Source organism: Engystomops pustulosus, chromosome 1, assembly GCF_040894005.1.
Source record: "Engystomops pustulosus chromosome 1, aEngPut4.maternal, whole genome shotgun sequence".
Taxonomy (NCBI): domain Eukaryota; kingdom Metazoa; phylum Chordata; class Amphibia; order Anura; family Leptodactylidae; genus Engystomops; species Engystomops pustulosus.
The window spans coordinates 162,805,038-162,832,954 of record NC_092411.1 but is presented as its reverse complement, the minus strand read 5'-3'; the positions used below and the strand labels follow the sequence as shown (position 1 = coordinate 162,832,954).

Here is a 27,917-nt window from a genome sequence, read left to right as displayed (position 1 = left end):
AAAAGACGACTGAGGGGAGACATCATTACAATGTACAAATACCTAAACGGACAGTACAAGGATCTCACCAAAGATCTTTTTATACCTCGGCCTGTGACCAGGACAAGGGGGCATCCTCTACGCCTAGAGGAGAGGCGATTTTACCATCAACATAGACAAAGGTTCTTTACTGTAAGAGTAGTGAGACTGTGGAACTCTCTGCCGCAGGAGGTTGTTATGGCGGACTCTATGTACATGTTCAAGAGAGGCCTGGATGCCTTTCTGGAGAGAAAACATATCACGGGTTATGGGGATAAAACATTTATTTAATTCTTAAAGGTTGGACTTGATGGACTATGCGTCTCCTTCCAGCCTTATATACTATGATACTATGATACCACTACACTTGTAATATTTTCATGTAGCTCTAGGGCCCCCAGTTCGACATAGTGGGGCACATTTACTTACCCATCCCTTGCGCGATCCCCGCTGTGCGTTGTCCAAGATCATGGACTCCAGGAGGATTCACTAAGATCGTGCGCTCGATTTCCTGCTTGTGTTACTTTTCTGATCAAATCCGCCGGAGTTCACAATCTTTTTCCATCTCTTCGCTTGCGACACAAATTTAAATGTTAAATCCCGCGCTCAGTCTGAATCCGTCGGAATGTCCGTCGGCCCGCCCCCTGATTTGTGTCGCATGAAAGCTGGCATGTGCCCCACAATCCCCTTTTAAATGTGGCGCAAAACGGCAATCGTCAGAATATCCGACATTTGTGCGGTCCGCGGACCCTTAGTAAATGAGCCCCAGTTTGTCCATCTTCCACAGATATGAAAGTTGGGCTTAGTGTTTAATGCAGTGTTTGTAAATAAATATATTTTACAGTACTGGACTGTAGAGAATACAGTTGCTTCATGCTGGTGCTATCAATCCTGAATGGGGAAAGTAACTCGTAATTCTCGTAAGGACTCCTCACTAGCAAACAGAATACAATAGAGCTGCCGGAAGGAACTCAACCCCTCCTCTTAGCGAGAGCGACGGCTATTAGGCAGGTCCTTTCTTCAGTAGGCCCTGCTCCCAACTCATCCCCAGGCTGTCTGATATCTGCCTACGTTCCTGTGAAAACATATACAGCAGCAACGTCACAAAGAGGCTATACTAAACGGTGACAAGATCGGATTAACTTAGAGAGAACGCTGCACAGAAGCACACCTCAGCCCCAGGCACAAGCAGGCACGCCAGGGCAGCTCATGTTAGCGTCCTCAGCGCGGTGTCCTGTCGCTGCTTCCGGCTACTTCCTGCAGCCATAGGTCACATTGAGCCATGATCGCTAAAGTGCTCGGACCCCGCTACGTGCAGCTGGCCAAAAACTGGTGAGGAAGTTGGATGATATTCCCTGTGCTGCATGAGATCTAGTGGTTACTGACGCTTTGTTTCTCTGCAGGGCTCCAACACTGTTCACATGGGGCTCTGTAGGAGCACTTGGACTGGTCTGGGCTACTGACTGGCGTCTTTTCCTTGATTATGTTCCATATGTAAATGGAAAATTCAAGCAGGAGAAATGAGCAGTGTAAGTATGGGCAGGTGGGAAAGCAGCTGATGTGTGCAAGTTTTAGCAGTCCCCGGGTTACATACAAGATAGGTTCTGTAGTTTTGTTCTTAAGTTGAGTTTGTATGAAAGTCGGAACTGTATAATTGTAATCCAAGCCAGAATGGCCTCCGTGACAATTGGATTTTTAAAATGTTGGGTTGTCATAAGAACCAGGATTAATAATAAAGCTTTATTACAGACACCTTTGATAAGTTACAGCTGTTTATTGTAGCCTAGGACTAAAGTACAGTAAATTACCAATATCCAGAGGTCCGTTTGTACCTAGGGGTCGTCTGTAAGTCGGGTGTTTTTAAGTAGGGGACCGCCTGTATAATGGAGGTGATCACTAATTTAAGGAATATCTCCTAAATAGACTGCAAACCAGAGTGTTCACATTTCACCAGTGGCAAAATCAAACCTCAAAGTGTAGATGGGAGGTTGCCCATACAAGACCTTTACCTTATTTGTTACTGGTTATCCAAGACTACCAACAAATTAGGGACAAGCTTTATTTAAAAAAATATATACGTGTACTCCCCTCCTCTGTCGCTCCTGATGTCCCGCATCGCGGTCCGTCTGATCTGTGCCGCTTTTTTTTTTTTAAAGGGGCACGGAAGCTGTGCTCGGTCACCATAACCCATTTGTCACTATACTCCAGCACCTACAATGCTGATAGATAGACGGATGGGAGCAGCCAGCCACCGTTGCCGGCCGGAAGCTCCCCAAGTGCTGCTTCAGTGCCCCTGTAAACAGACATCAGAAACGACGGAGGAGGTGAGTATTTTTTTTAAAAAGCCTGCTTCAACCCGTCCTTAACTTATTGGTATTTTCTTATAACCCCTTTAAAGATTAAATTTGCATAGTGGTGTGCAGGGTTAAAGCGGTATTCCCACTGGAGAGAGCCTCTGAAAACAATTCCAAAGATGTATAGGGCTAATAGCTATATGAATCTATCTGTAATAGCTTCTCAGTTTTTCCTGAAGTGGGCAGGACTTCCTGGTTGTGACATTAGCTATGGGCAATCATGCAAATAGCACTCAGGGCATCCACATGAACATGCACAAAGCGCACAGCCAATCAGAATGCAGAATCGGTGTTACTGCTTGTGCAAAAATATAGTGAGCAGCAAGGCAGGGAAGATGCAGAGCACTGGATCTCTCCGTCATACATTTAACATTTCTTTACATATGGTAACATGGCATTAGCACATGTGTTTGCTAATGCAATGTTAACACATAAAAAGCACATAAAAAGTGATAAAAAAGTAAAATTTTCCCCAGACATGATATCAAGAAAAAGAACAGCTTGTCCTGCAAAAAATAAGCTCTATAAGCAAAAAATATAAACGTTATGCAAATTTCTTTCTTACAAAATGAGTTCTATATTCTGCAAAACAAGTTAAACATAACAAAAATATAAATGGGGTATTGCTGTAATCGGGATGACCCGTAGAATAATAACACATTATGTTTAAGGTGCGGTGAACGTCCGTCTGGGGGGGAAAAAAAATGCTAAAAACCATAAACAAGAATTAATGGATTAAAGAATTATTTTTTTTTTTTTTTTTAACCACCACCAAAAAAAGTTAATAAAATCTGATCATTTCCAGGTGGTTCAGTAGCAAATTATGTACCTGAAAAGTGGATCTCATCTACTAAAAAAAAAAATAATCCCCCATATGTCCAAATTACAAATAAACATTTTGTAGCCTGTACATTGTGACAATGCAGATCTGCTCTTTATGGCTTTCCTTCAGTTCCACGCCCGGCCGTGTGCCCGTACAGTAGTTTACCAAAACACATGGGGAATCCTCATACTCGGGAGAAATAGGGTATCAAACTTTGGAGTTTTTCATCATTTAATGATGGTTTAATTTTTGGGCCAAATTAACTTGTCTAAAAAAAGACAGCTTGTAAATTACACCTCCATTTTGTTTTAACCCCTGTGAAAAATCTAAGGGGTTAACATACTACTTAAAGGAAACCTACCACTTGAAGTGGCAGGTGTAAGAGGGAACTACCGAGCACCAGCTCGGGGTGAGCTGGTGCCGGAGCTTATTCTTGTTAGTGTTTTAAACCGCAGTATCGCGGTTTAAAACACTTTTTAAACTTTATGGCCGAAGCTGCTTCGGCGCAGGGAGGTACGTACCTCCCTGCACCAAAGCAGCTTCGGCCATAAAAAGTGTTTTAAACCGCGATACTGCAGTTTAAAACACTAACAAGAATAAGCTCCGGCACCAGCTCACCCTGAGCTGGTGCTCGGTAGTTCCCTCTTATACCTGCCACTTCAAGTGGTAGGTTTCCTTTTAAGTCGATTTTTCACACATTGAGTGGTGTAGTTTCTTAAATGGCATTTATGTCACTTAAAACTGAGCAGGTGCATCTAAATAAGGGTTTTAGCGATTTTCATAAAAATGAAAAAATTTGGAACCTCCTAAAAAAGAGTGAGGGTGCATAAAACCCAAAGCCGATATAAAGCAGACTTTCGGGAAATGTTAGTTATAAAGTTACTTGGGTGCTGCGACTATTTGCCTGAAAAGCAGAAAGTTTTGAACTTGGAAAATTAAATTTTAAAAATGTTTAGGTCCTAAGGCCCTAAAATGGCTTAGACCTGAAGGTAATGTATAAATGTATTTGTTTGCAGAATGTTAACATGTGTTAAAGACGACCTGTCACCCTACAGCTACAAGAATCCCATCAGTGTTACACTGCTAGCGTTATCGGAAACCTTTGAGAGTGCTCCGGCGTTTCTAGTGTACATCGCGGCAGTGTCTGCTAGTGTTATCCGAGGTTTTCGATAACGCTAGCAGTGTAACACTACTGGGACTGTTGTAGCACTAGGAGCTGCTTACCCTAGTAAGGGTGACAGGTCTTTAACCCAGATGCAGGGTTTTTTCGCTCATTTCTAGCTCTCCACCTTAAAAAAATCCATAACTTTTTTAATTTTTATGTCTACAGACCTGTGTGAGGGCTTATTTTGTGCGTAACAAATTTTACTTTCCCGTAATGTTATTTATTTTAACATGCCATGTACTGCGAAGCTGGAAAAAAACTCCAAATGTGGAAAAATTGAAAAAACAAACGCACGTTCTTGTGGGCTCAGTTTTTAAGACTTTGACTGTGCGCTCCAAATAACACCTCTACTTTATTCTTTGTTTTGGTACGATCGCGGTGATACCAAATGTATACAGGTTTTATTGCATTTTAATACATTTTCAAAAATTAAACAAATGTGTACAAAAAAAGAAAAAAAAAATTGCGATCTTCTGACATAACTTTTTCATACTTTGGGGTACAGAGCTGTGTGAGGTGTCATTTTTTGCGAAAAGAGCTGACGTTTTCATTGCTATTTTTTTTAGGTCTGCGACATTTTGATCACTTTTTATTCCATTTTTTATGTGATGTAAAAAGGTGTAAAAGTCGCATTTCGGACATTTGGGCACCATTTCCCGTCTCGGAGGTCACCGCCTGCCGTAACCGTTTTTATACTTTGATTGGGCATTTTGGGACGCGGCGATACCTAATGTGTCTGTGATTTTTACTGTTTATTATGTTTTATATCAGTTCTAGGGAAAAGGGGGTGATTTTAAATTTTAATGTTATTAATTTTTTTATTTATTCTTTTTTTTTTTTCCTCTTTATTTCTTAGACTATCTAGGGTACATTAACCCTAGATGGTCAGATCGTTCCTACCATATACTGCAATACTTCTGTATTGCAATATATGGCATTTTTGCAGGTCATTCATTACAATGAGCCACTGGCTCATTGTAACGAATCTGCAGAAGCCATATAGCCTCGGGTCAAACGAAGACCCGAGGCTACCATGGCAACCGATCGGTGCACCCCCGATGACGTTCGGGGGAGCGACGATCGGAATAAAGGTGGCTGTGCCCATGCGCCGCCGTCTTTTAAATGCCGCCGGCGACTTTGCTGGCGGGGGTCGCGGGATGTCAGCGGTAATCTACCGCTGACATCCCCGGCTAACACCCGCGGACGGAGTGGGCTCCGATCGCGGGTGTTTAACCCGTTAAATGCCGCGGCCAACACGACCGCGGCATTTAACCTGCCTTCCGGGGGTCTTTCCCCCACGATCGGCATCCCCGCGCCATTTTCGGGGGCGCCGATCGCTGCTATGGCCACTCTGGGGTCCGATCGGTACCCCAGAAAGAAGCCTGAAGGCAGTGCCTTTAAGATGGTGTCTGTGACTGCAGATGATTGCTTGTTCATGTCCCATGGTGGATCAAGTAAAAAAATTAAAAAAATGTTTTTCAATAAAAAATAACTTTATAAATCACTAAAAATGCCCATAAGCACCAAAACATATAGAGACATAGAACGCTCAAAAAAGTCTAAATCATAACACAAACCCCACATATTTAGTATCACCGCGTCCGTAACAATCCGTAGAATAAAACTAAATAACTATTGAACCTGTACAATGAACGCCGTAAAAAAAAACTTTAAAAACCCACCAAAAATTATGATTTTTACCTATTGAATCCCACTAAGAATGCAATAAAAAGTGATCAACAAAAGATATGTACTCCAGAATGATACTGTGGCAAAGTACAACATGTCCCGCAAAAAACAAGCCATCAACCAGCTCTGTAGCCAAAAACGTAACAATGTTATGCCACATAATAATAATAATAATAATAATAATACTTAAAATAATCTTTATATAGCACCATCATATTCCGTAGCGCTTTACAAATCATAGGGGACAAATATAATAAAACATGACAGAGCACAAACATTCGTATGGAACAAGAGGGAGGTCCCTGCTCGCAAGAGCTTACAGTTTATGAGGAGGAGTGGGGTGGCACAAGAGGTAAAAGAACATATAATGCTCAAGCCATTCTTTTTAAGGGAATAGAACGAAATATAATAAATGGAATTGCTGTCGCTTGAGCCAATCATCAGCCGTCATCTTACATACAAGGTCCAGGGTGAATGGGACTGCAGAGAAGTCTGGTGCCTGCTGCTTGCTGGATAACAGATGGGAGGAGGAAACAGGACGGGTTAGTAAAAGAGTTAAAACTTCATGCAGTTAATGAGTGTTATAGGCTTGCCTAATGAAATGGGTTTTAAGAGCACGTTTGAAACTTTGGAGGTTAGGTATTAGTCTGATAGTCCAGGGCAGAGCATTCCATAGAATGGGTGCAGCTCTAGAGAAGTCTTGGCGACGCGAGTGGGAGGTCCGCACTAGGGTAGAGATTAATCTAAGATCACTGGCGGATCTAAGAGCACGAGTTGGGCGATAGACTGAGATAAGAGAGGAGAGGTAGGGGGGCGCAGCATTATGCAGAGCTTTGTGGATGAGGGTTATTATTTTAAAATGTATTCGAAAGGAGATTGGACACCAGTGCAGTGACTGGCATGAACTGGAGGCATCCGTGTAGTGTTTAGTCTGAAAGACAAGCCTGGCTGCTGCATTAAGAATCGATTGGAGAGGAGAGAGTTTGGTGAGTGGAAGACCGGTTAGTAGAGGGTTACAATAGTCTAGACGAGAGTGAATGAGAGCAACAGTTAGCATTTTACAGGTTTCAAATGTGAAACGGTCGGATTCTAGAGATGTTTCTGAGATGCATCCGGCAAGAGAGAGCAAAAGATTGAATGTGTGGCTCAAAGGAGAGGTCGGAGTCCAGCACAACCCCAAGACAGTGGGCCTGCTGCCTTGGGGTTATGGTGACCCCACAGACTGATATGGAGAGGTTAGGATAGGCTCTGTTAGTGGATGGTGTAAGACAAGAAGTTCGGTCTTAGAAAGATTAAGTTTCAGGAAGAGAGAAGACATGATGGTAGAGACAGCAGAGAGACATTCACTGGTGTTCTGGATTAAGGCAGGGGTGACGTGCAGAAGTATATAGCTGGGTGTCATCAACATAAAGATGATATTGAAAACCAAATCTGCTGATGGTCTGTCCAATGGGGGCAGTCTAGAGGGAGAAGAGAAGAGGACCTAGGACTGAACCCTGAGGAACCCCGACAGAGAGAGGGACAGAAGAAGAGATTGATCCAGAAAAGGAGACACTGAAAGTGTGGTCAGAAAGATCCTGAGGAGGAACGGGTGGTCCACAGTATCAAACGCTCCTGAGAGATCCAGAAGAATGAGGAGAGAATAATCCCCATTGGATTTAGCAGTTAGGAGATCATTGGAGACTTTAGAAAGAGCAGTTTCAGTGGAATACATAGAGCGGAAACCAGATTGCAGGGGGTCAAGGAGCGAGTTAGCTGAGAGAAAACTGGAAAGTTGAGAATAGACCAGGCGTTTGGAGATGAAAGGGAAACTGGTCTGTAGTTAGCAGCACTGGATGGGTCCAGGGAAGGCTTCTTTAGTAATGGGGTAACAACTGCATGCTTGAAAGATGAGGGAAAGAAACCAGAAGAGAGAGAGAGGTTGAAGATTTTAATGAGGTGAGAAGTGACTGCTGGGGAGAGAGACTGTACGAGATGTGAGGGGATGGGGTCACTGATGCAGGTAGTGGGGCGAGCAGAGGAGAGAAGCCTGGACACTTCTTCCTCTGTGACTGGCTCAAAGGAAGAGTGAACAGGGTAAGGTACCAGAGTAAAGGGGATTTATGGAGTTGGTGGACTGAGAAATTATTTCCTGGCGAATGCAGTCGATTTTATCTTTAAGATTTTATCTTAATCCTCTTCTTTCCTTGTCTATTCTTTTCCTACTTGAAGCAGGTGATATCTCTCCAAACCCTCCCCCCCTTCCCTGTCTATTCTCTGGTCTGGAGGAGTGAGAAGTGCAAAACATCATAGCCCAGTGCAGCAAGTGATGCAGTGTCATCCTGCTGGATCCATGTTTTGGTGATAGCCAGCAAGTCAAAGGACTTGGAAAGAAACAGGTCAGCTCAAAACTTTCCACCCCTCATAGGAACCCTACTAACCTCATCAATATCCAATGCATCCCCGCTACTATCTCCCCTTCCTGTCTTACAACTCCTTTCAAATGTGCCCTCTGCAATGCCCGCTCTGTGTGCAATAAACTCCATTCACGACCTGTTTCTTTCCAAGTCCTTTGACTTGCTGGCTATCACCAAAATATGGATCCAGCAGGATGACACTGCATCACTTGCTGCACTGGGCTATGATGTTTTGCACTTCTCTCACTCCTCCAGACCAGAGAATAGACAGGGAAGGGGGGGAGGGCGGAGGCATACTCCTCTCTCCACAATGTACTTTCCAGGTCATTCCACCTGTACCCTCACTTATCTTTTGAGGTTCACACCCTCAGACTTTTCCGCCTATTCTCTCTCTGTGTGGCTGTTGTATACCGTCCTCCTGGCTCACCCTATCAGTTCCTTGATCACTTTGCTTCCTGGCTCGCTCACTTTCTATCGTGTGAGATCCCAACACTCATCATGGGAGACTTTAACATCCCTATGAACACCCCCATCTCCTCTTCAACCTTCGTAAGTGCTCCAGGAGTGCCGAACGTCTGTGGAGAAAATCGGGCACTTCCTCTGACTTTTCTTCACTTTAAATTTATGCTCAAATCCTATAACTCTGCTCTCCACCTTGCTAAACAGGTCTATTTTACTAATCTAATATCTTTTCTCTAACAACCCCAAAAGGCTCTTCAATACTCTTCACTCCTTACTAACATCAAAGGTACAGCCACCGGTCACAGACGTTGGGGCTGAAGATCTGGGAAGGTGAACTCTGCTTCACAGCACAACCAGATGGAGTATGGGGGTTGGATAAAGTATAGAGAACATGGGAGGAGTACAAGGTGAAGGAAGGATTGAAGAACAGATGTGAACGGAGGACACTGATGTGATAGATGGACGAAAGGAGAGGAGAAAAACCGGTAGCAATAGTACAAAGTCATTGAAGAGGTAGACATAACAGATAAGATAATCGATGATTTGTTTGCATTTCTATGCAAGTTTACCTTTTTTTTGCCCTTTCTAATTGCCATTCTCAAAGTATTGTGTGACACTTGATCTATAGGACACTCTAGCTATAGGGTGGTCTGCAGCCTAGAGGAAACTAAATTTAACCCCTTAAGGACGCAGCCATTTTACAGCTTAAGGCTCAGCCCGATTTTTTGGATTCTGACTTGCTTCGCTTTATATGGTTATAACTTTTGAACACTGTTACTTATCAAAACGATTCTGAGATTGTTTTTTCCCCACATGTTGTACTTCATTTTAGTGGTAAATTTTGGCAGATAAGTTTTGCGTTTATTTACAAAAAAAAGAAAATGTGATGAATTTTTTGAAAAATTTGCCATTTTCGAAATTCTAAATCATCACGTTTTCAGGCAGATAGATTTACCAGCTAAATAAGTTGCTGAATAACATTTCCCATTTGTCTACTTTACATTTTCATAATTTCTGAAATATCTGGATAATTTATTTTGACGTCACGCGGCTTGCAAATAGAATATCGCTTTTCCGGATTTTCAGAATTGACTATTTTGGGGATAAATACAGTTTTGAATGAAATTTTACATATTTAGCATCAAAACCCCCTATATAACCAACCCATTTTCAAATCTGCACCCCTCAAGCTATCAGAAACAGCTTTTACGAAGATTGTTAACCCCTTGAGATCTTCATAGTAATTGAATCAAAATGGAGGTGAAATTTAGAATGGTCATATTGTTCCCTTATACGTTCATTTAGCACCAAAATTTACACATTTCCAAAATATAAAAAGAGAAAACCCACCATACAATTTGTTCTGCAATTTCTCCTGAGTACAAAGACCCCCCACATGTAGCCGTTACTTGTTTTATGGGGGCACAGCGAGGCGCAGAAGGGAAGGAGGGCGCTGCAGCTGCCAGGAATTTAGTTTCCTCATTGGCCCCTTTTGAAGGCTATAAAATTTTCGCTTTTTCGTTATTGGGGCCATGTGACGGCATTTTTTTTGCGGGATGAGATGCTTTTTCCATTGTTACCATTTTGGGGTTGGTATCACCTATTGTTGAAAATTTAGGAACTTTTTTTGAGGACAGGAGTAGAAAAGCATCAATTCTGTACTGGATTTTTGACTTTTTTTTTTTTTGGTGTTCACCGTATAGACTAATAGTCATGTTATCTTTATTCTATGGGTTGATACGATTACGGGGATACCAGACATGAATATATTTTCTTACGTTTTACTAAATTTGTCAAACAAAACCCTAATGTGGGGAAAAATCTATAATTTTTGTATTGCCATCTTCCAAGTGGCATAACTTTGTTACGTTTTTGGCTACGGAGCTGGTTGATGGCTTGTTTTTTGCGGGACATGTTGTACTTTGCACCAGTATCATGTCTGAGTACATATGGTTTTTTGGTCGCATTTTATATCATTTTTTGTGGGATTGAAAAGGTAAAAATCATAATTTTTGGAGGGTTTATAACAGTTTTTTTTTACGGCGTTTATCGTGGGGGTTCAATAATGATTTACTTTTATTCTACGGGTTGTTACGGACGCGGTGATACTATATATGTGGGGTTTGTGTTATGATTTAGACTTTTTTTTGAGTTATATGTCTCTTTATATGTTTTGGGGGTTTGGGGCATTTTTAGTGATTTATGACTTTATTTTTTTATTGAATAACTTTTTTTTTTACTTTTTCACTTTTATACCATGGGACATGAAGAAGCAATCTTCTGATTGCTTCTTCATGATAATATTCTGCAATACTCATGTATTGCAGAGTATTATCAGTGTCAGCCTATGCACTTGCATAGGCTGGCACTTTGCCAGTAAGATGACGTCACAGACGCCATCTTACTGGCAATTCTTGCTAGTAACTCTGGGGTCCAGATCGGACCCCAGAGTTACTATAGCAACGATCGGCGCCCCCCGAAAACGGTTCGGGGGGGGCGATCGTGGGGGAAAGACCCCCCAGAGGCATGTTAGATGCCGCGGTCGCGCTGACCGCGGCATCTAACGGGTTAAGCACCCGCGATCGGAGACAACTCCGATCGCGGGTGTTACACTGGGGTGCCGGCTATTAGTTACAGCCGGCACCCCGTGTTTCCCGATGCCGGTTCGGCTCTGATCCAGAGCCGAGCCGGCATAGGAGCCGTGGCGGATATATCCGCCACTGAGCGCTAAGTCACTGCGCTCCGTGGCGGATATATCCGCCGCGGAGCGCGAAGGGGTTAAAGGGAAGGGGCAGAGCCATACTAAGGTTGTAAAATCATTAGGCCCCAAATGCAGGACACATGAGTGAAAGTTTCTCTTGCAAAGAAAAACAAAGTTTCTAGATATAAAGATCAGTTAATTAACCCCTTAACGACGCATTTTGTAGCTTAAAGGACAAATGTCATCAGGTCTGTCACTAGTCCTGTCACTACTACCTGTTGGAGCAGCTCACAAAGATTCCATCCCAGCCTTTATCTAGTCAATTCATACATTAATCATTGTAAAATCAGCTTTTCTTTATTATGTAAATGAGGCTGGTCACATGATCAGAGGCAGTGATGTCACCCCTGTTACACCTCCCCCCTCCTCCCCCTGTTCATGTCTGTGTGTAATGTATAGTAAAGCATTGCGAGTGTGTGTGCTGCATCTGCTGAAATGCTGCATCCTCCTAATACACAGACATCAGCAACACAAGTACCTGACATGTGCTGCTGTACCATGGCTGCATCCTGGAGCTGCTGTATCTCTCCTACACACACACACACACGCACACACGCACACACACACACACGCTGCAGGGGGTGTGGCCACATCACATGGAGCAGCTGTCGGTCAAGCACTGGGGCTGTGTCTGTGCCTCCCACTCATGAATAAGGTGGACAGCTTGAATATGCTAATGACTCATTGGACATTTCACAGATCATTTGCATACAGCTTTAGGACCTCATTGCTTAGGTTTACAGGCCTGTAGAGGGACAATGAAGCGATGGAGGCAATGCTCTCTAATGGCAGTTTATGAAAATATATTTAGTTTAGGGGGGTTATTTTGCATGGCGGGTTCTCTTTAAGGCTGTCCCATTTTTTTGGATTCTGACCTGCATCTCTTTATATGGTTATAACTTTTGAACACTGTTACTTATCAAAGCGATTCTGAGATTGTTTTTTTTTTCCCCACATGTTGTACTTCATTTTAGTGGTAAATTTTTGCTGATAAGTTATGCGTTTATTTACAAAAAAGAAAAAAAAACTTGAATTTTTAGAAAAATTTTCCATTTTCGAAATAAGCGCATTTTCAGGCCGATAGATTAACCACCTAAATAACTTGCCGAATAATATTTCCAATATGTCTACTTTACATTTTCATAATTTTTGAAATGTTTGGATAATTTATTTTGACATCACGCGGCTTACAAATCGAATAGCGATTTTTTTTTTTTTTTTTTTTTTTTTTTTTTTTTTTTTTTTTTTTTTTTTTTTTTCTTCCATATTTTCAGAATTGACTATTTTGGGGATACATACTGTTTGAAATTAAAGTTTACATATTTAGCATTAAAACCACCCTATAGAACCAACCCACAGAGGTCGCACTAACATTTTTCCAGAAAGGTAATAATACTCCTCTCTCAATTTTTGAGGAGTATTTTTAACCGAGGAGTGTGTATGTATATATATATATATATATATATATATATATATAGCGCATTCGCACGATGCATTGCGTCAAGTTTTTTAATGTGTTTTTGACACATTCCAAAGGCTTCACATTGTGTGAATGCGCCCTCATATAGCAAGTATGAATTAAACAAGTGGTGCACAACATTTTTGTGTTGTCTTCACACACTGGGGCAGATTTGCTTATGATTTGCATAATTACATTGCAGTCAACATTGTGTTAACAAAACGTATGCAAGACAATTTTATTGCGTTTTGTAAACGAAATGCTGACAGCCTAAGGCAAAATGTAGCCTAAGGCAAAACTCTTCTCAGCTGTTGTGATGTGTTTGAAAACCCACGTAATAACCTCACCCTTAGGCTACATGCACACTACCATATGGGGGAGGTATGTACGGCCCCAAGTTTGCGGCTGTACGTATGTCCCCATTATACGGCAATGGCCGCACGGAGCGATACCGCTAAGTACACGGGAAAAAGACATGTCTTTCCTTGTGTTACGGTCCCTACCCTATGCATTAACCCTATGCATTTCAATGGAAAGGGGAGGGGTCTCCCCCCTCCTCCTCTCCACGGCACCGAACGCTTGCCTGCCCGGCTACATCCTGGCAGGCATACGTTTGTGTGAATGCAGCCTTATTGTCTACAGGGCGGACTACAGCAGACGGCGGCCCCCAGTCCAGTCTGGGGCTGATGCTGCTGAATTTTTATTTATTTTCAGGGGTTTGGGAACATAACTTTTTTTTTTTTTTATACAGGGGCACATTTAGAAATGGAACATATAATATATTTAAATATAGATCACAGATAAGAGTGACCTAATGGTAAGAGCCCATTGGATCACTGTCATCAGTGATGTGTATACAGAGACATGCAGAGAGGATGCACAGTACCTTCCCTGCAGCCTCACTGTATACAGGGGCTGCTGTGACCGGGGACCGATTATTATCAATCCCATGTCACAGTACACGATCGGGCTGTCACATAGACAGCACGATCCTGTTACTGGCTGTTATTGGCTGTGTGCACGATCGCACACAGATCAGGAGCACAGCCCCGGCAACAGATATCCCGGCCCACTCCTCGCTCGGCTCCTCCATCTCTCGCCTATCTCTCGGTCCTGCCTCCAGCCAGTCAGCACTGCGATCATGCAGAGAATATTTTGCAGGATCGCAGCCGGCGCCGTTACTGCTTGGAAGCGGCAGCTCACATTCAGACAGGAAAATCGCCAAGCGTACTTATACGCTTGGTGATTTTTTTGGGGGAGTAAATCAGCCTCTAAACGCGTCTATGACGCGTGCAGAGGCATTATCACGACCTCTGCCAACCTATTTTCAAATCTGCACCTCTCAAACTATCAGAAACCGCTTTTATGAAGATTAACCCCTTGAGATCTTCATTGAATCAAAATGGTGGTGAAATTTAGAATGGTCAAATTTTTTCGGTTATACATTCATTTAGCCCTAAAATTTACACATTTACAGAAGATAAAAAGAGAAAACCGACCATACAATTTGTTCTACAATTTCCCCTGAGTGCAGAGACCCCCCACATGTGGTCGTTATTTGTGTTATGGGCGCACAGCGAGGCGCAGAAGGGAAGGAGCGCCCTGCAGCTGCCACGATTTTAGTTTCCTCATTGGCCCCTTTTGAAGGCTATAAAATTTTCGCTTTTCCGTTATTGGGGCCATGTGACGGCATTCTTTTTGCGGGATGAGATGCTTTTTCCACTGTTACCATTTTGGTATCACCTATTGTTGAAAATTTAGGAACCCCTTTTTTGAGGTCATGAGTAGAAAAGCATCAATTCTGTACTGGATTTTTAAATTTTTTTTTTTTTTCCCGTGTTCACCGTATAGCCTAATAATCATGTTATCTTTATTCTATGGGTCGATACAATTACGGGGATACCAGACATGAGTATTTTTTCTTATGTTTTACTAAATTTGCCAAATAAAACCCTAATGTGGGGAAAAATCTATTATTTTTGCATCACCGTCTTCCAAATGTCATAACATTGTTACGTTTTTGTCTACAGAGCTGATGGCTTGTTTTTTGCGGGACATGTTGTACTTTGCAACAGTATCATTCTGGAGTACATATGTTTTGTTGATCACTTTTTATTGCATTTTTAGTGGGATATAATGGGTAAAAATCATAATTTTAGGTGGGTTTTTAACCCCTTAACGCTGAAGCCACTTTTCACCTTCCTGACACTGCCCATTTTTTCAAATCTGCCCTGTGTCACTATAAGTGGTTATAACTTCGGAACGCTTTAACATATCTAAGTGATTTTAAAATTGTTTTCTTGTGACACATCGTACTTCAGGTTATTTGAAAAATTTTGGTGGTATGTTTTGCATTTATTATTTGGTGAAAATTTGGAAAAATTCTTGAACTTCAAAATGTTCTACTTTTTCCATACATAGTCATAACCGCAAAAAAACGTAATAACTAACATTCACTAAATGTCTAATTTATGTGGACATGGTTTTTTATGCATACTCTTATTTTTGTAGGATGTTATGGGCCTTTGAACGTTAGGTGCGATTTTTCACATTTTCATAAAAAACGCAAAATCCTGCTATTGAGGGACCTGCTCAGGTTTCAAATCACTTTGAGAGACCTAAATAAAAGTAAACCCCATAAATTACCCCATTATAGAAACTACGCCCCTCAACGTACGTGAAACAACTTTTATGAAGTTTGTTAACCCTTTAATTGTTTTACAGGGGTTAAAACAAAATCGGATGCAATTTTGAAAGTAAAATTTTTTTGGCTAAATTAATGTTTTTCAAAAAATGTACAAATTCTCAGTGGATAAAATACCAAAACGCTCCACAAAATGTGATGCCCAATCTCTTCCGTGTATAATAATACCCCATATGTGGTGGTAACCTGCTGTATGGGCACACGCCAGGGCATCGAAGGGAGCTGCGCCATTCAGAGCAGATTATGCATTGTCAATTTTTATTGGCTATACAATCTTTATTTTTTTGGCAATTTGGACATATAAGGGCTTATTTTCTGCGACATGAGATGTACTTTACAAATACTTCATTTTAGTGGGTCATTAGCTTATTGATGAGATTTTATTAACTCTTGAATGTATGGGTGAAAAGAAAATTGTCAATTTTGGTTTACTTTCTCTTCGTATTTTTTGGGGGTCGTACACCGTACACTAAAAATATTATATTATCTTCATTCTATAGGTCACTACGATTACGGAGATACCTCATTATATAGTTTTTCATTTATTTTTACAATTTTACTGGATAAAAACTAATATAGAGGAAATCTCATTTGTTTTTGCATCGCCATCTTTTTGGAGACGTAACTTTAATATTTTTTGGTTGACAGAGCTAGTTTAGGGCTTATTTTTTACGTGTTGAGTTGTTCTTTTCAGTGGTACCATTTTTGCGCACAACTTTTTTTGATCACTTATTAGAAGATTTTTGTGTAGAGATTTTATGAAAAATGTACATTTTTGGAGTGTTTTTCGGGTTTTGTTTTTACGGCGTTCACCAAGCAGGTCCAATAATGTTTCTGAGTTATTGTACGGATTGTTACAGACGCGGCGATACTAAATATGTGGGGTTTTTTGGCGATTTTGTGTTTTTTCACTTTATTGCATGTGTATAGGGAATATTTGTGTTTAGGGGACTCTAACTTTATTTAATTATTTTTATTAAAAAATTATTTTATGTAATGTTTTTAACATTTTTATTAACTTTTACAGGTTAGCTTGAACAAGTGATCCACTGATCACTTGTTCAAGCTCTTCTTCACATTACACAGTGTAATACAGATGTATTACAGCCGGGTCCTGTCATAAGGCAGGACCTGGCTACAGGAAGGAGGATCGCGCAGCCCTGGGCACCGGCAGTCCCGGGGCTGCGATCGGTAAGCGCCGCGGGGGGGGTCCGATTCTTCTGAAATGCCCCTTGCAGGGGTTAACAAAAAATCTCCGATCGCGGGTGTTAGAGGCAGGTGTCGGCTATAATATATAGCTGACACCTGCAGCTTCTGGCGCCGGCTCCGTTCAGGAGCCGGTGCCAGAAGCATGACGTAATAGTACTGCATTTTGCGGGAACGCACCTCCCGCGATGCAGTACTATTACGTCAAATGTCGGGAAGGGGTTAAAGTTTTTTTTTTTTTTTTTTTTTTACACGGCGTTCATCATATGGGTTCAATAGTTATTTAGCTGTATTTTACAGCTTGTTACGGACGCGGTGATACTATATATGTGGGGTTTGTGTTATGATTTAGACTTTTTTGCGCGTTTTATGTCTCTTTTATATTTTTTTTATTGAAAAACATTCTTTTTACATTTTTTACTTGATCCACCATGGGACACGAACAAGCAATCATCTGATTGCTTGTTCATGATAATACTCTGCAATACTCATGTATTGCAGGGTATTAGCATTGTCAGCCTATTCAGATGCCCACTCCGACCGCGGGTGTTAGCCGGGGATGTCAGCGGTAGATTACCGCTGAAATCCCGCGAGCCCCGATGCCGGTTCGGCTGCTGTGCAGAGCTGAACCGGCATCGTCTCTGCGCAGTAGCTGAACTGCGCTGAGCGCTATTCGCGGGACTCAGCGCAGTACAGCTACGGCGCAGAGCGCTAAGGGGTTAAAGAAGATCAAACAGGATTGTAAACTTTAGGAAGAAGAATTTGATGCAGGGATGGGTTACCATTAGACAGCGGATCAGGACACACAGATGAAAATTGCAGAGATATAACAGCAAGCAGGGATGGGTTACCAGTAGAGGAAGAAGAGGGGAGATGGAGGTTATAGTCCATTAAATTGCCGCTTTTATAATTGCCATTCTCAAAGTATTGCGTGACACTCGATCTATAGGACACCCTAGCTATAGGACGGTCTGCAGCCTACAGGAAGACGGCGATGCAAATGATAGATTTTCCCGCACATTAGGGTTTTATTTGGCAAATTTAGTAAAATATAAGAAAAAATATTCATGTCTGGTATCCCCGTAATCGTATCGACCCATACAGTAAAGATAACATCATTATTAGGCTATACGGTGAACACCAAAAAAAAAGTAACAAATCCAGTACAGAATTGATGCTGTTCTACTCGGGACTTCAAAAAAAGTTCCTAAATTTTCAACAATAGGTGATACCAACCCCAAAATGGTAACACTGGAAAAAGCATCTCATCCCGCAAAAAAAATGCCATCACATGGCCCCAATAACGAAAAAGTGAAAATTTTATAGCCTTCAAAATGGGCCAATGAGGAAACTAAAATCCTGGCAGCTGCAGGGTGCTCCTTCCCTTCTGCGCCTTGCTGTGCGCCCATAAAACAAGTAACGGCCACATGTGGGGGGTCTCTGTACTCGGGAGAAATTGCATAGCTAATTGTATGGAGGGTTTTCTCTTTTTATCTTTTGCAAATGTGAAAATTTTAGGGCTAAATGAACGCCTAACCGACAAAATTTGACCATTCTAAATTTCACCTCCGTTTTGATTCAATTACTATGAAGATCTCAAGGGGTTAGCAATCTTTGTAAAAGATGTTTCTGATAGCTTGAGGGGTGCAGATTTGAAAATAGGTTGATTATATAAGGGGTTTTAATGCTAAATCTCAGAATTGTTTAGATAAGTAAGTGTTCAAAAGTTATTACCATATAAAGACACGCAAGTCAGAATCCAAAAAAGGACTGAGCCTTAACCCCTTATCACCGACACTAGTTTTCAGCTCAATGACCAGACTCAATTTTTCAAATCTGACATGTCTCACGATAATTGGTTATAACTTCGGAACGCTTTAACATATCCTGGTGATTTTGAGAATGTTTTCTCGTGACACATTGTACTTCATGTTAGTTACAAAATTTAAGTGTTAAGTTTTGCGTTTCGTTCTGAAAAAAAGTGAAAATTTGGCAAAAGTTTGTAAAAATTCTTCATTTTCCAAGTTTGAAATGTTCTGGTTTCCAGACAGGAAGTAAAACTACCCAAAAAGTTTGATAATTAACATTTACAGAATATCTGCTTTATGTTGGGATGATATTTTATGCTTCCAGTCATTTTTCTAGGATGTTATGAGGTGCAGAACTTTAGGTGCGATTTTTCTTATTTTCATGAAAATTGCCATAACTCACATTTTGAGGGACAACTCGGCTTCCAAGTGACTTTGAGAGGCCTAAATAATAGTAAAACCTCATAAATTACCCCACTATAGAAACTTCACCCCTCAACGTATGTAAAACAACTTCTATTAAGTCCATTAACCCTTTAAGTGTTTCACATGGGTTAAAAAATATGGACCTGCGATTTAGAAACTATGGAATTTTTTTGGAAAATACATTCATTTAGGCCAAAACTGACATTTTCAGAATAAATTAAATGATGAAACGCACTGCAACGCTTGATGCCCAATTCCTCCCGAGTGTACTGATACCACATATGTGGTGGTAAACTGCTGTACGGGCGCACGGCCGAGCATAGAATGAATGGAGGCGCCGTCCACAGCAGATTTGTATTGTCACATTGTACGACCTATAAATTTTTATTTTTTTTGGTAATGCGATCATATGAGGGCTTATTTTTTATGGGATGAGATACAATGTATAAATAATTTATTTTGGGAGTCTAAAGCTTATTCATGAGATTTTATTAACTATTTCAAGGGGGACACAAACAAAATCATCAATTTTTATTTTGGATTGTGAGCATTCCCCCCCCCCCCCCCCCCGCCCCCCGCTCACCGTCACGTAAAAATAATATTTTATCTTTATTCTCTGGTTCACTACGATTGCGGTGATACCTCATTTATATAGTTTTTCTTATTTTGCTCAATTTTCCTGAGCAAAACCAATATTGGAGAAAATCGCATTGTTTTTACTATTGACAACTTTTCAGGGCCATAACTTCTGTATTTTTCTGTTGTCAGATCTGGTTGAGGGCTTATTTTTTGCGAAAACAGTTGCTCTTTTCAGTCGTATCATATTAGGTACCGTAACTTTTTTTTGATCACTTTTTAGAACATTTTTTGTGATGGTGTTTGATGAAAAATTGTATTTTATGGGAAGTTTTTCGAGTTTTTTTTTTACGTAGTTCACCGAGCGGGTTCAATATTGATTTAGATTTATTGTACAGATTAATACGGACGCGGTGATACCAAATATGTACGTGTTTTATATACTTTATTTGCATTTTATGTGTTACTGGGGAGATTATGGGACTTTTATTTTATTTATTTATTTAATTATATTATAAAAAGATTGAATTTTTTTTTTTTTTTACTTTTTTACATTTTCTACTTCTTGGCTTGAATAAGCGATCATCCGATCGCTTATTCAAGCCTTTACACTGCAATACACTTGTATTGCAGTGTATAGTGAAAGTAACTGAGCATGCTGCGCATGCTCAGTTACTTACAGCCGGGTCCTGCCAGGAAGGCAGGACCCGGTGAGAAGAGGAGCCGACAGCCCCGGGTCACTCGTCGGAACCCGGGGCAGCGGCAGGAGGGATCGGATCCCCCGGTAAGCACACCGGGGGTGTCCGATCCACGGGGGACACACTTGCACGCCGCGGTCATGCTTGACCGCGGCGTGCAAGGGGTTAAACACCCGGGATCAGAGTTTTTCCGATCCCGGGTGTTAGTGCCGGGTCTGGGCTGTGATATCACAGCCCGACACCGGCACCAGCGAGACCCGGTGTCCCGAAAACTTCTTCTGATGCGCCGCCGTAGAAAGGCATCGCATCAGAAGAAGTACCCTTAATGACCGCCGTAAAAACCCGATAGGGCGGTCATTAAGGGGTTAAGCTACAAAATGGCTGCGTCCTTAAGGGGTTAAATGCATGCATTTGTATATGTTTACCATGGGTTTGACTGGTTCGAACCTGTTTTATCTTCATTACTAGAAGTGTAGGCAGCTGTGAAACAAATTAAAACCATCATGGTAAACATACAAAATGCATCCATTTAAAAACACATGCATTTTCATTCTGTTTAAAGAGGACCTGTCACCCAATTTATCGGCACTAGGAGCTGCTTACTAAAGTAAGCAGCTCCTAGTGCTCGATCAAACGCCGCAGTGTTAGTGATGGCGTTACCGGAAACCTCCGGTAACGCTATCAAACACTGCGGCGGGGTACAGTGTAATCATCGGACAGCTTGCTCTGGCAGCACCCTAAAACATATCCACCTACATAGTAATAAAAAGATGAACACATGGCAGTATCACAGTATGTGCACAAATATATCTATACACACAGAAACCTCTCCAGAAGATCACCTCTCTGAACCCCCTCCCTAAAAGACAGATAATTAGACCCAGCAGCTCTGGTTAACCCTTTTAGACCTGGCGATCACGTGACCACCGCGTCTATAGAACCGGCGGGAGCTACTTCAGCACGAAGCTGGAGCAGAGAAGGGGTAATAAACTGCACCTCTCTTCTCCCTATGGTCTCTGGATGTCCCTGAGACCTGGTCCTGCTCCCGCGGCTAGCACAGGCAGTAGAAAACTGCAGCAACGTTGCTACCAACTAGGGTCCTAACACTGGATACCTCTGTTTCTGTGAAACCTCCAAACACAATCTTGTAACATGGTTCAGAAGATCTAGGTGTTTAACCCCTTAAGGACGGAGGGTTTTCCGGCTCATTTCTCGCTCTCCAACTTCAAAAATCCATAACTTTTTCATTTTTCCGTGTACAGACCTGTGTGAGAGCTTATTTTGTGCGTAACAAAATTTACTTTCCCTTAATGTTAATTATTTTAACATGCCGTGTACTGCGAAGCTGAAAAAAAATTCCAAATGTGGAAAAATTGAAAAAAAAACGTGCGTCACGTTCTTGTGGGCCCAGTTTTTTACGACTTTCACTCTTCGCTCCAAATAACACGCCTACTTTATTCTTTGGTTCGGTGCGATCGCGGTGATACCAAATTTATATAGGTTTTATTGTGTTTTAATACATTTTCAAAAATTAAACGAATGTGTACAAAAAAGAAAAAAAAATTTTTGCCATCTTCTGACGCTAATAACTTTTTCATACTTTGGCGCACGGAGATGTGTGAGGGGTCATTTTTTTGCGAAATGAGGCGACGTTTTCATTGCTACCATTTTGAGGTCTGTGCGACATTTTGATCATTTTTTATTTCATTTTTTATGTTATGTAAAAAGGTGTAAAAGTCGCATTTCGGACATTTGGGCGCCATTTCCCGCCTCGGAGGTCACCGCCGCCTGTAACCGTTTTTATATTTTGATAGATCGGGCATTTTGGGACGCGGCGATACCTAATGTGTTTGTGATTTTTACTGTTTATTATGTTTTATATCCGTTCTAGGGAAAGGGGGGTGATTTGAACTTTTAATAATATTTTCATAAATTTTTCTTTTTTTTTTCTTTTTTTTTTTTCACTATCTTTTAGACCATCTAGGGTACATTAACCCTAGATCAGTGGTGGAGAACCTATGGCACTGGTGCCAGAGGCGGCACTCGGAGTCCTCTCTGTGGGCACCCAGGCCATCACCATAGCATGAAGTTCACCAGACAGGACTCAAAGAATCTGCCTACAGAATCTTCCTGCAATGATAGATGAATCTGCCCTCATCTTTTCAACTGCGTTGGTGTCCTTGGGAGGCTGAAGGATTGAAAGTTGTCAAAGAACAAAGAGAAATACATTACTGCTTAAATTGCTGCGCTGGCACTTTCCAATAAATAAGTGGCTTTTGGTTTAAATTTGGGCACTGAGGCTCAAAAAGGTTTGCAATCACTGCCCTAGATGGTCAGATCGCTCCTACCATATACTGCAATACTTCTGTATTGCAATATATGGCATTTTTGCAGCACATTCATTACAATGAGCCACTGGCTCATTGTAGGGGTTAAGGGGTTAAAGGGAACTTGTTATCAGTAATTGGCCTAATAAACCACTACCATAATATCGTTCAGCAGCTTAACACCTTCTAGTTATTTTTTCTTTCATGGTCCAGTGTGGTGGCATCATCCAGAAAATCAACTTTGAAGCGAGATGTAAATCTGGTATATGAAGTCGAGGAGGAGAGTTTAACACTGAAGTCAAACTCTGAATGACTCCTGTGATTGACATCATTCTTTGGACTTCAGGTGATGTGGTTATTGAAACCTCTGGATGCAGGACCATCAATTACAGTGAATGGGGTTTCTCAGGGAATTCAAGCTTGATTGCAGTGTCAAAATCTCTGCGTCCTTGACTTTATACAGCCAATTTACATTTCACTTCAGAGTAGATTTTCCGGATGCTGTCACCACCTTGGTTAATGAAAAAAAAGTTATTCAAGGTGTTCAGCTACATGACAACATACTGGTAGAGGTTTATCAGGTCAGTTTCTGCTGAAAAGTTCCCCTTAAAGTGTGTGCCTCTCCTGTCTTATCAACTGAATATGGGAAGGAGCTGCTGCAAAGGCAGAGTTTGCAGACGTACATGCACCCTTTGTATCTGTAGCTGAATCTGGAAATGGGGGACGGGTTAATGCTGTACATGTTGGTAAAATTAAAGAAAACAATGCGTAATTAATAAAACTATGCTTTGGACCTGTCACCCTGAAACGCTAACGAACACTGCTGCGCTGCACACTTCAAACACTGGACCGCTCTCAAAGCAGTCGGCGTATTCATGAGGGGGAGGTGACTGCTGCATGACGCACGGCAGTCACCTCTGGCCTATGGAGCGAGTGTCTGGGTAAGAGGCAGCGCCTCGGACTGCTCTTATGAATACGCCGTACCGCTTTGTGAGCAGTCCGGTGTTTGTAGTGTGCAGCGCAGCACTGTTTGTTAGTGTTATCGGTTTCTGATAAAGCTAGCAGTAGAACACTGCGGCATCTGTTTTGGCAATAGGAGCTGCTTAGTTAAGTAAGCGGCTCCAAGTGCCGTTTTTGAGGGTGGCAGTTCCTCTTTAAAGTCTCACAGGTCATGAAAAAAGTAAAAATTGTTATGATATGTAAAGCTTTCAGGCATCAGTGACCCTCGGTCACGAATGGGTAAAAGTTGCAGAAGTACATGCACCCTCTGTAGCTGAACCTGGGAAAGGGTGCTGGAATAACAAAAAGGTTATAAATATGTACAGTTAAAGGTTTTCTTAAGTGAAAAGTGTGGTCCTAAATTCCAGACGTCTTTACAAAATCATAGTGTACTATAATTTCTAGAGAAGAAAGGTGTGCAAAAAAAAAGGAACCCACGATGGTCTACAACCCATATTAGGATATAACAAGGAGTGCCATAGCCAGTTGAAAAAAAAAAAAGTAAAAATTATTAATCTAAAGCTTTTCCAAAGATATTGTCATTTAACCCCTTCGCTGAACGTAATAGTACTTCACTGGCCAAGGTAACTTCCCAATCCGTACCATAATATTACTTCCCGCTTCTGGCTCTGCCTGTTAACCCCTTATGACCGCTTTGTGCAAGGGACTTCTCATGTGGATCTGATCTCCTCCATTAAAAAAATTGACAATGAAAATCTTCTCTGAATGGTGCTCCTTCCCTTCAATGCCATGACGTGTGCCCATACTGCAGGTTCCCACTACATATAGCTGTTGGCACTCTCGGGAGAAATTGGGTATCAATTTTTGTGGAGTGTTGATTTTGAATTTGCGCCTGATTTGTTTTGACCCCTGTGTTACAATTAAAGGTTTAACAAACTTGTTTTACATATGTTGAGGTGTGTAGTTTCTAAAATGGGTTAATTAATGGGGTTTTACTATATCAAAAGTCATCAAGTCGCACAAAATGACACCACCCTCAGCTCCATACGCCAAAGTATGAAAAAGTTATTAGCACTAAATGAAAACATTATAAAACCTATACAGATTTGGTATCCCTGTAGTTGTACCGACCCAAAGAATAAAGAAGTCGTGTCATTTGAAGCGTACAGCAAAATCCGTAAAGTCCAAGCCTACAAGAAAATGGCACAAATGTGTGTTTTCACCAATTTCACAGCATTTGGATTCTTATTCCCGCTTCCCAGTACACGGCATGGAATATTAAATTCTACCATTTTGAAGTGCAATTTGTTACGCAAAAAGCAAGCCCTCACACAGCTCTGTACATAGAAAAAGAAAAAAGTGATAGATTTTTGAAGGTGGAGAGTGAAAAATGAAAACTCAAAACCCTAAAAGTGCTGCGGCGGAAAGGGGTTAAGCACTTTTTTTTGTTAGCATCCACGGCTTTTTTTTTATATTTTGATAAAACCTGTCCCAAAATGCATGTTCTATGATTCTTAGTTTTCTTTTTGTGTGTTCTAGGGAGGGGGGGCTTACATATTATTTATTTATTTTTTTCTTTTGAAAATTTTGCTTGCTTTATAATTTCAGACCCTCTGGGCAGGGGTGCACAACCTTTTTTGGTCCAAGGGCCCCATTGTCAAACCACTTCCCTTCATGGGGCCGCACTATTAACTGAAACCTTAGATGGGCCAAAAAACCTTGTACAGAGTAAATACCCCCACTACTGAAAAATACTGCATTTGAAGTATTGATGTATACAAGGGAACCTGCTGGGGGGAGGGGGGCAGGGGTATCAGAAGGTGAGTCATTTTGTTTTTAATAGACTCGAGTATAAGCCATTTTTGTGCTGAAAAACTCTGCTTCTATGTTTACTACCAGTGGACAGATCTCCGACCAGGTGCACAGCTCATGAGTATCATAACTGCTCTTTAGTAATCGGAGCTTTGTGTTGTTATAATGAGCCATGCACCTGTGACCATGGTCAGATTTCTGTCCTTTGGAAGGAAACAAAGAAGCTTTCTGTATAATTACATATTGGAAACTTGTATAACTTTTTATAATACAAACAAAAACATTAATTTTCTGAAATGGGAATATCCCTTTAACCCCTTCTGGTCCAAGTCATTTTAGGGCTTTATGACCAGCCCTGATTTTTAAAATTTGCCCTGTGTCATTATAGGAGGTTATACCTTGGTAATGCTTTAACACATTTTGAGGAGATCTTTTGTGTTTGGTTATGGAAAAAATGGAAATTTGGCAAAAAGTACCGAAAATTTTGAACTTAGAAAATGACTAATTTTTAGCTTTTCAGGCAGATGGTCATGGCACCCAAATAACTTTTTAACTAACATTTCCTAAATGTCTGCTTTATATCGGCACAGGCTTTTTATGCATCCTCTTTTCTAGGTTGTTAGGAGGTTCACAATTAAAGAAGTGCAATATGTAGATTCCGAATGAAAGACCATTTTTTTTATTTACCCTTTTTTTTTTTTTTTTAACATTAAGTTGACACCCAGGCTATTCTTACACTAACTTCTTTTGTCTTATGTTTATTTTGTAGGTTACTGACATCTGATGCATACACATGTGAAGACTGGATGTGAGGACACACCCATGTTGCATTTAACCTATGCCAGTTTTGTCTATAAAATATGATTTGCACTGTTCCAAATAAAATGTTGTCTAGATGCTTACATTTAAGGGTAAACGGTCATTCAGATTTAGATCACAAGCCGTCGCTAATCTATTAGAACGTTGACATGTCCCCTCATTGCTTCAGTCCCAACGGACTAGTACTTCATCCTGTCAGCTACCTTCAACGGCTGCAACCCAACAATTGAATTATTATGTTGATGAGGAAGAAAGATCAAAGGGTAATTTTTCTCCAACTCTTCACTATTTACAGGCCATTAAATATTGAAAGTTATTTTTCTAGCTTAATCTCTCAAAACATATCATCATAATTCCTTCATAATTACTGGTTGGCAGTTTGTGGGTCTAAATAGTGCAATGTTGTAAACAAAAACTTGACTTTTTGAATTTGCACTTTTTGCATTTTATCACCTGATCTGTGATCTCAAAGCATATTGAAGATTCTCGGAGACTAAGGTTCTTCCTCTTCCTTGCAAGCACACTTTGGCGCACGGGGACGGGCCATAGAGATGTATGTCGCAAGGCGCCACATTACAGGAAAAGAAAGTACATGTCCTATCTTTTCCCGGGCACGGAACGGCACACAGCCATTGCCGGCCTATTGGAGATGTATATACGGCAGCTGTATATATGTCCCCCTATGGTTGTGTGAATTCGTCCTTAGGCCGGTTTCACGTGACGGACAGTATATTGCATCAGTTTGTGGTAGCCAAAATCAAAAATGGATCTTAAACACTGAAGATGTGCAAATGATACTTTTTTTTTTTTTTTTTTTGGCTGTAGTATCCAATCAAATACTTATGGAAATTACTGGCCAGAATGTTACGAAGTAAAATTGACTTTAAGGAGAGGATGATGTACATTTTAGTGGTTGACATTCAAAGCTTTGGTTGAGGGACGAAAGTGCCTAACTACAGTTTATAAAGTTTGTCTAACTCAGTAGTGTCCAACTCTATTACAATTAGGGCCAACACAGTGGTATCATTTTTAGTAACCCCCCCCCCATTGCCTTTAACATTTTTGGCGTAAAGGTTGCCTAGATGATGTCTAATGACAGCCTGTAAGCTTTATATTCTGGGGCCATTGTGGGGTCCTCCGGAAGGAACTCCAAAGAAGATTTGACTTAGAGCTTTTAAATGCTGCAACAGCTACATCAGATTTCTACATGCTGCAGACCTCGAGTCCCCCAAAATAAGAGTTGGTGGGCCACATTTCACTCATGGGCCTAGTGTTTTACGCGAGTGGTGTGTTGTTGAAGCACTCTAATAAAGTTACATATTCCTGAGCAGAACAGCAGTGTTATTGGATGTTCAAATATGTGCAACAGGGAGCCCTCTAGACTTTAGCGTTGCACAATAAGCATGTGATTAAAGATGCTAGAGACCAATGTGGATGATCAGAAACTTAACACA

General features: G+C 41.1%; 1 protein-coding gene and 1 long non-coding RNA gene across 2 annotated transcripts in view; one reads left to right on the top strand and one right to left on the bottom strand.

Moving 5' to 3' along the window:
* LOC140066133 (uncharacterized) overlaps window positions 1-1,343 on the bottom strand; it is a 75,540-nt gene extending 74,197 nt beyond the window's left edge. Inside the window, exons 1-2 of the long non-coding RNA XR_011848126.1 lie at window positions 1,190-1,343; window positions 448-1,093 (exon numbers count right to left, since the gene is read on the bottom strand). This is a non-coding gene — a long non-coding RNA (uncharacterized lncRNA). The remainder of the gene's footprint in view (window positions 1-447; window positions 1,094-1,189) is intronic.
* UQCR11 (ubiquinol-cytochrome c reductase, complex III subunit XI) lies at window positions 1,049-26,548 on the top strand. Its single transcript, XM_072113670.1, has 3 exons — window positions 1,049-1,350; window positions 1,422-1,547; window positions 26,414-26,548. The coding sequence occupies exons 1-2, from the start codon at window positions 1,301-1,303 to the stop codon at window positions 1,540-1,542; spliced, it is 171 nt and encodes a 56-aa protein (XP_071969771.1). The 5' UTR covers window positions 1,049-1,300; the 3' UTR covers window positions 1,543-1,547; window positions 26,414-26,548.
* The last annotated feature ends 1,369 nt before the right edge of the window (window positions 26,549-27,917 follow it).

What these genes read in the sequence shown, in the direction of transcription:
- UQCR11 (XM_072113670.1), top strand. Translation starts at nt 1,301, where the DNA reads ATGATCGCTAAAGTGCTCGGACCCCGCTACGTGCAGCTGGCCAAAAAC. An exon ending in GTGCAGCTGGCCAAAAACTG is followed by an intron (nt 1,351 to 1,421) that starts GTGAGGAAGTTG and finishes GTTTCTCTGCAG; the next exon opens with GGCTCCAACACTGTTCACAT.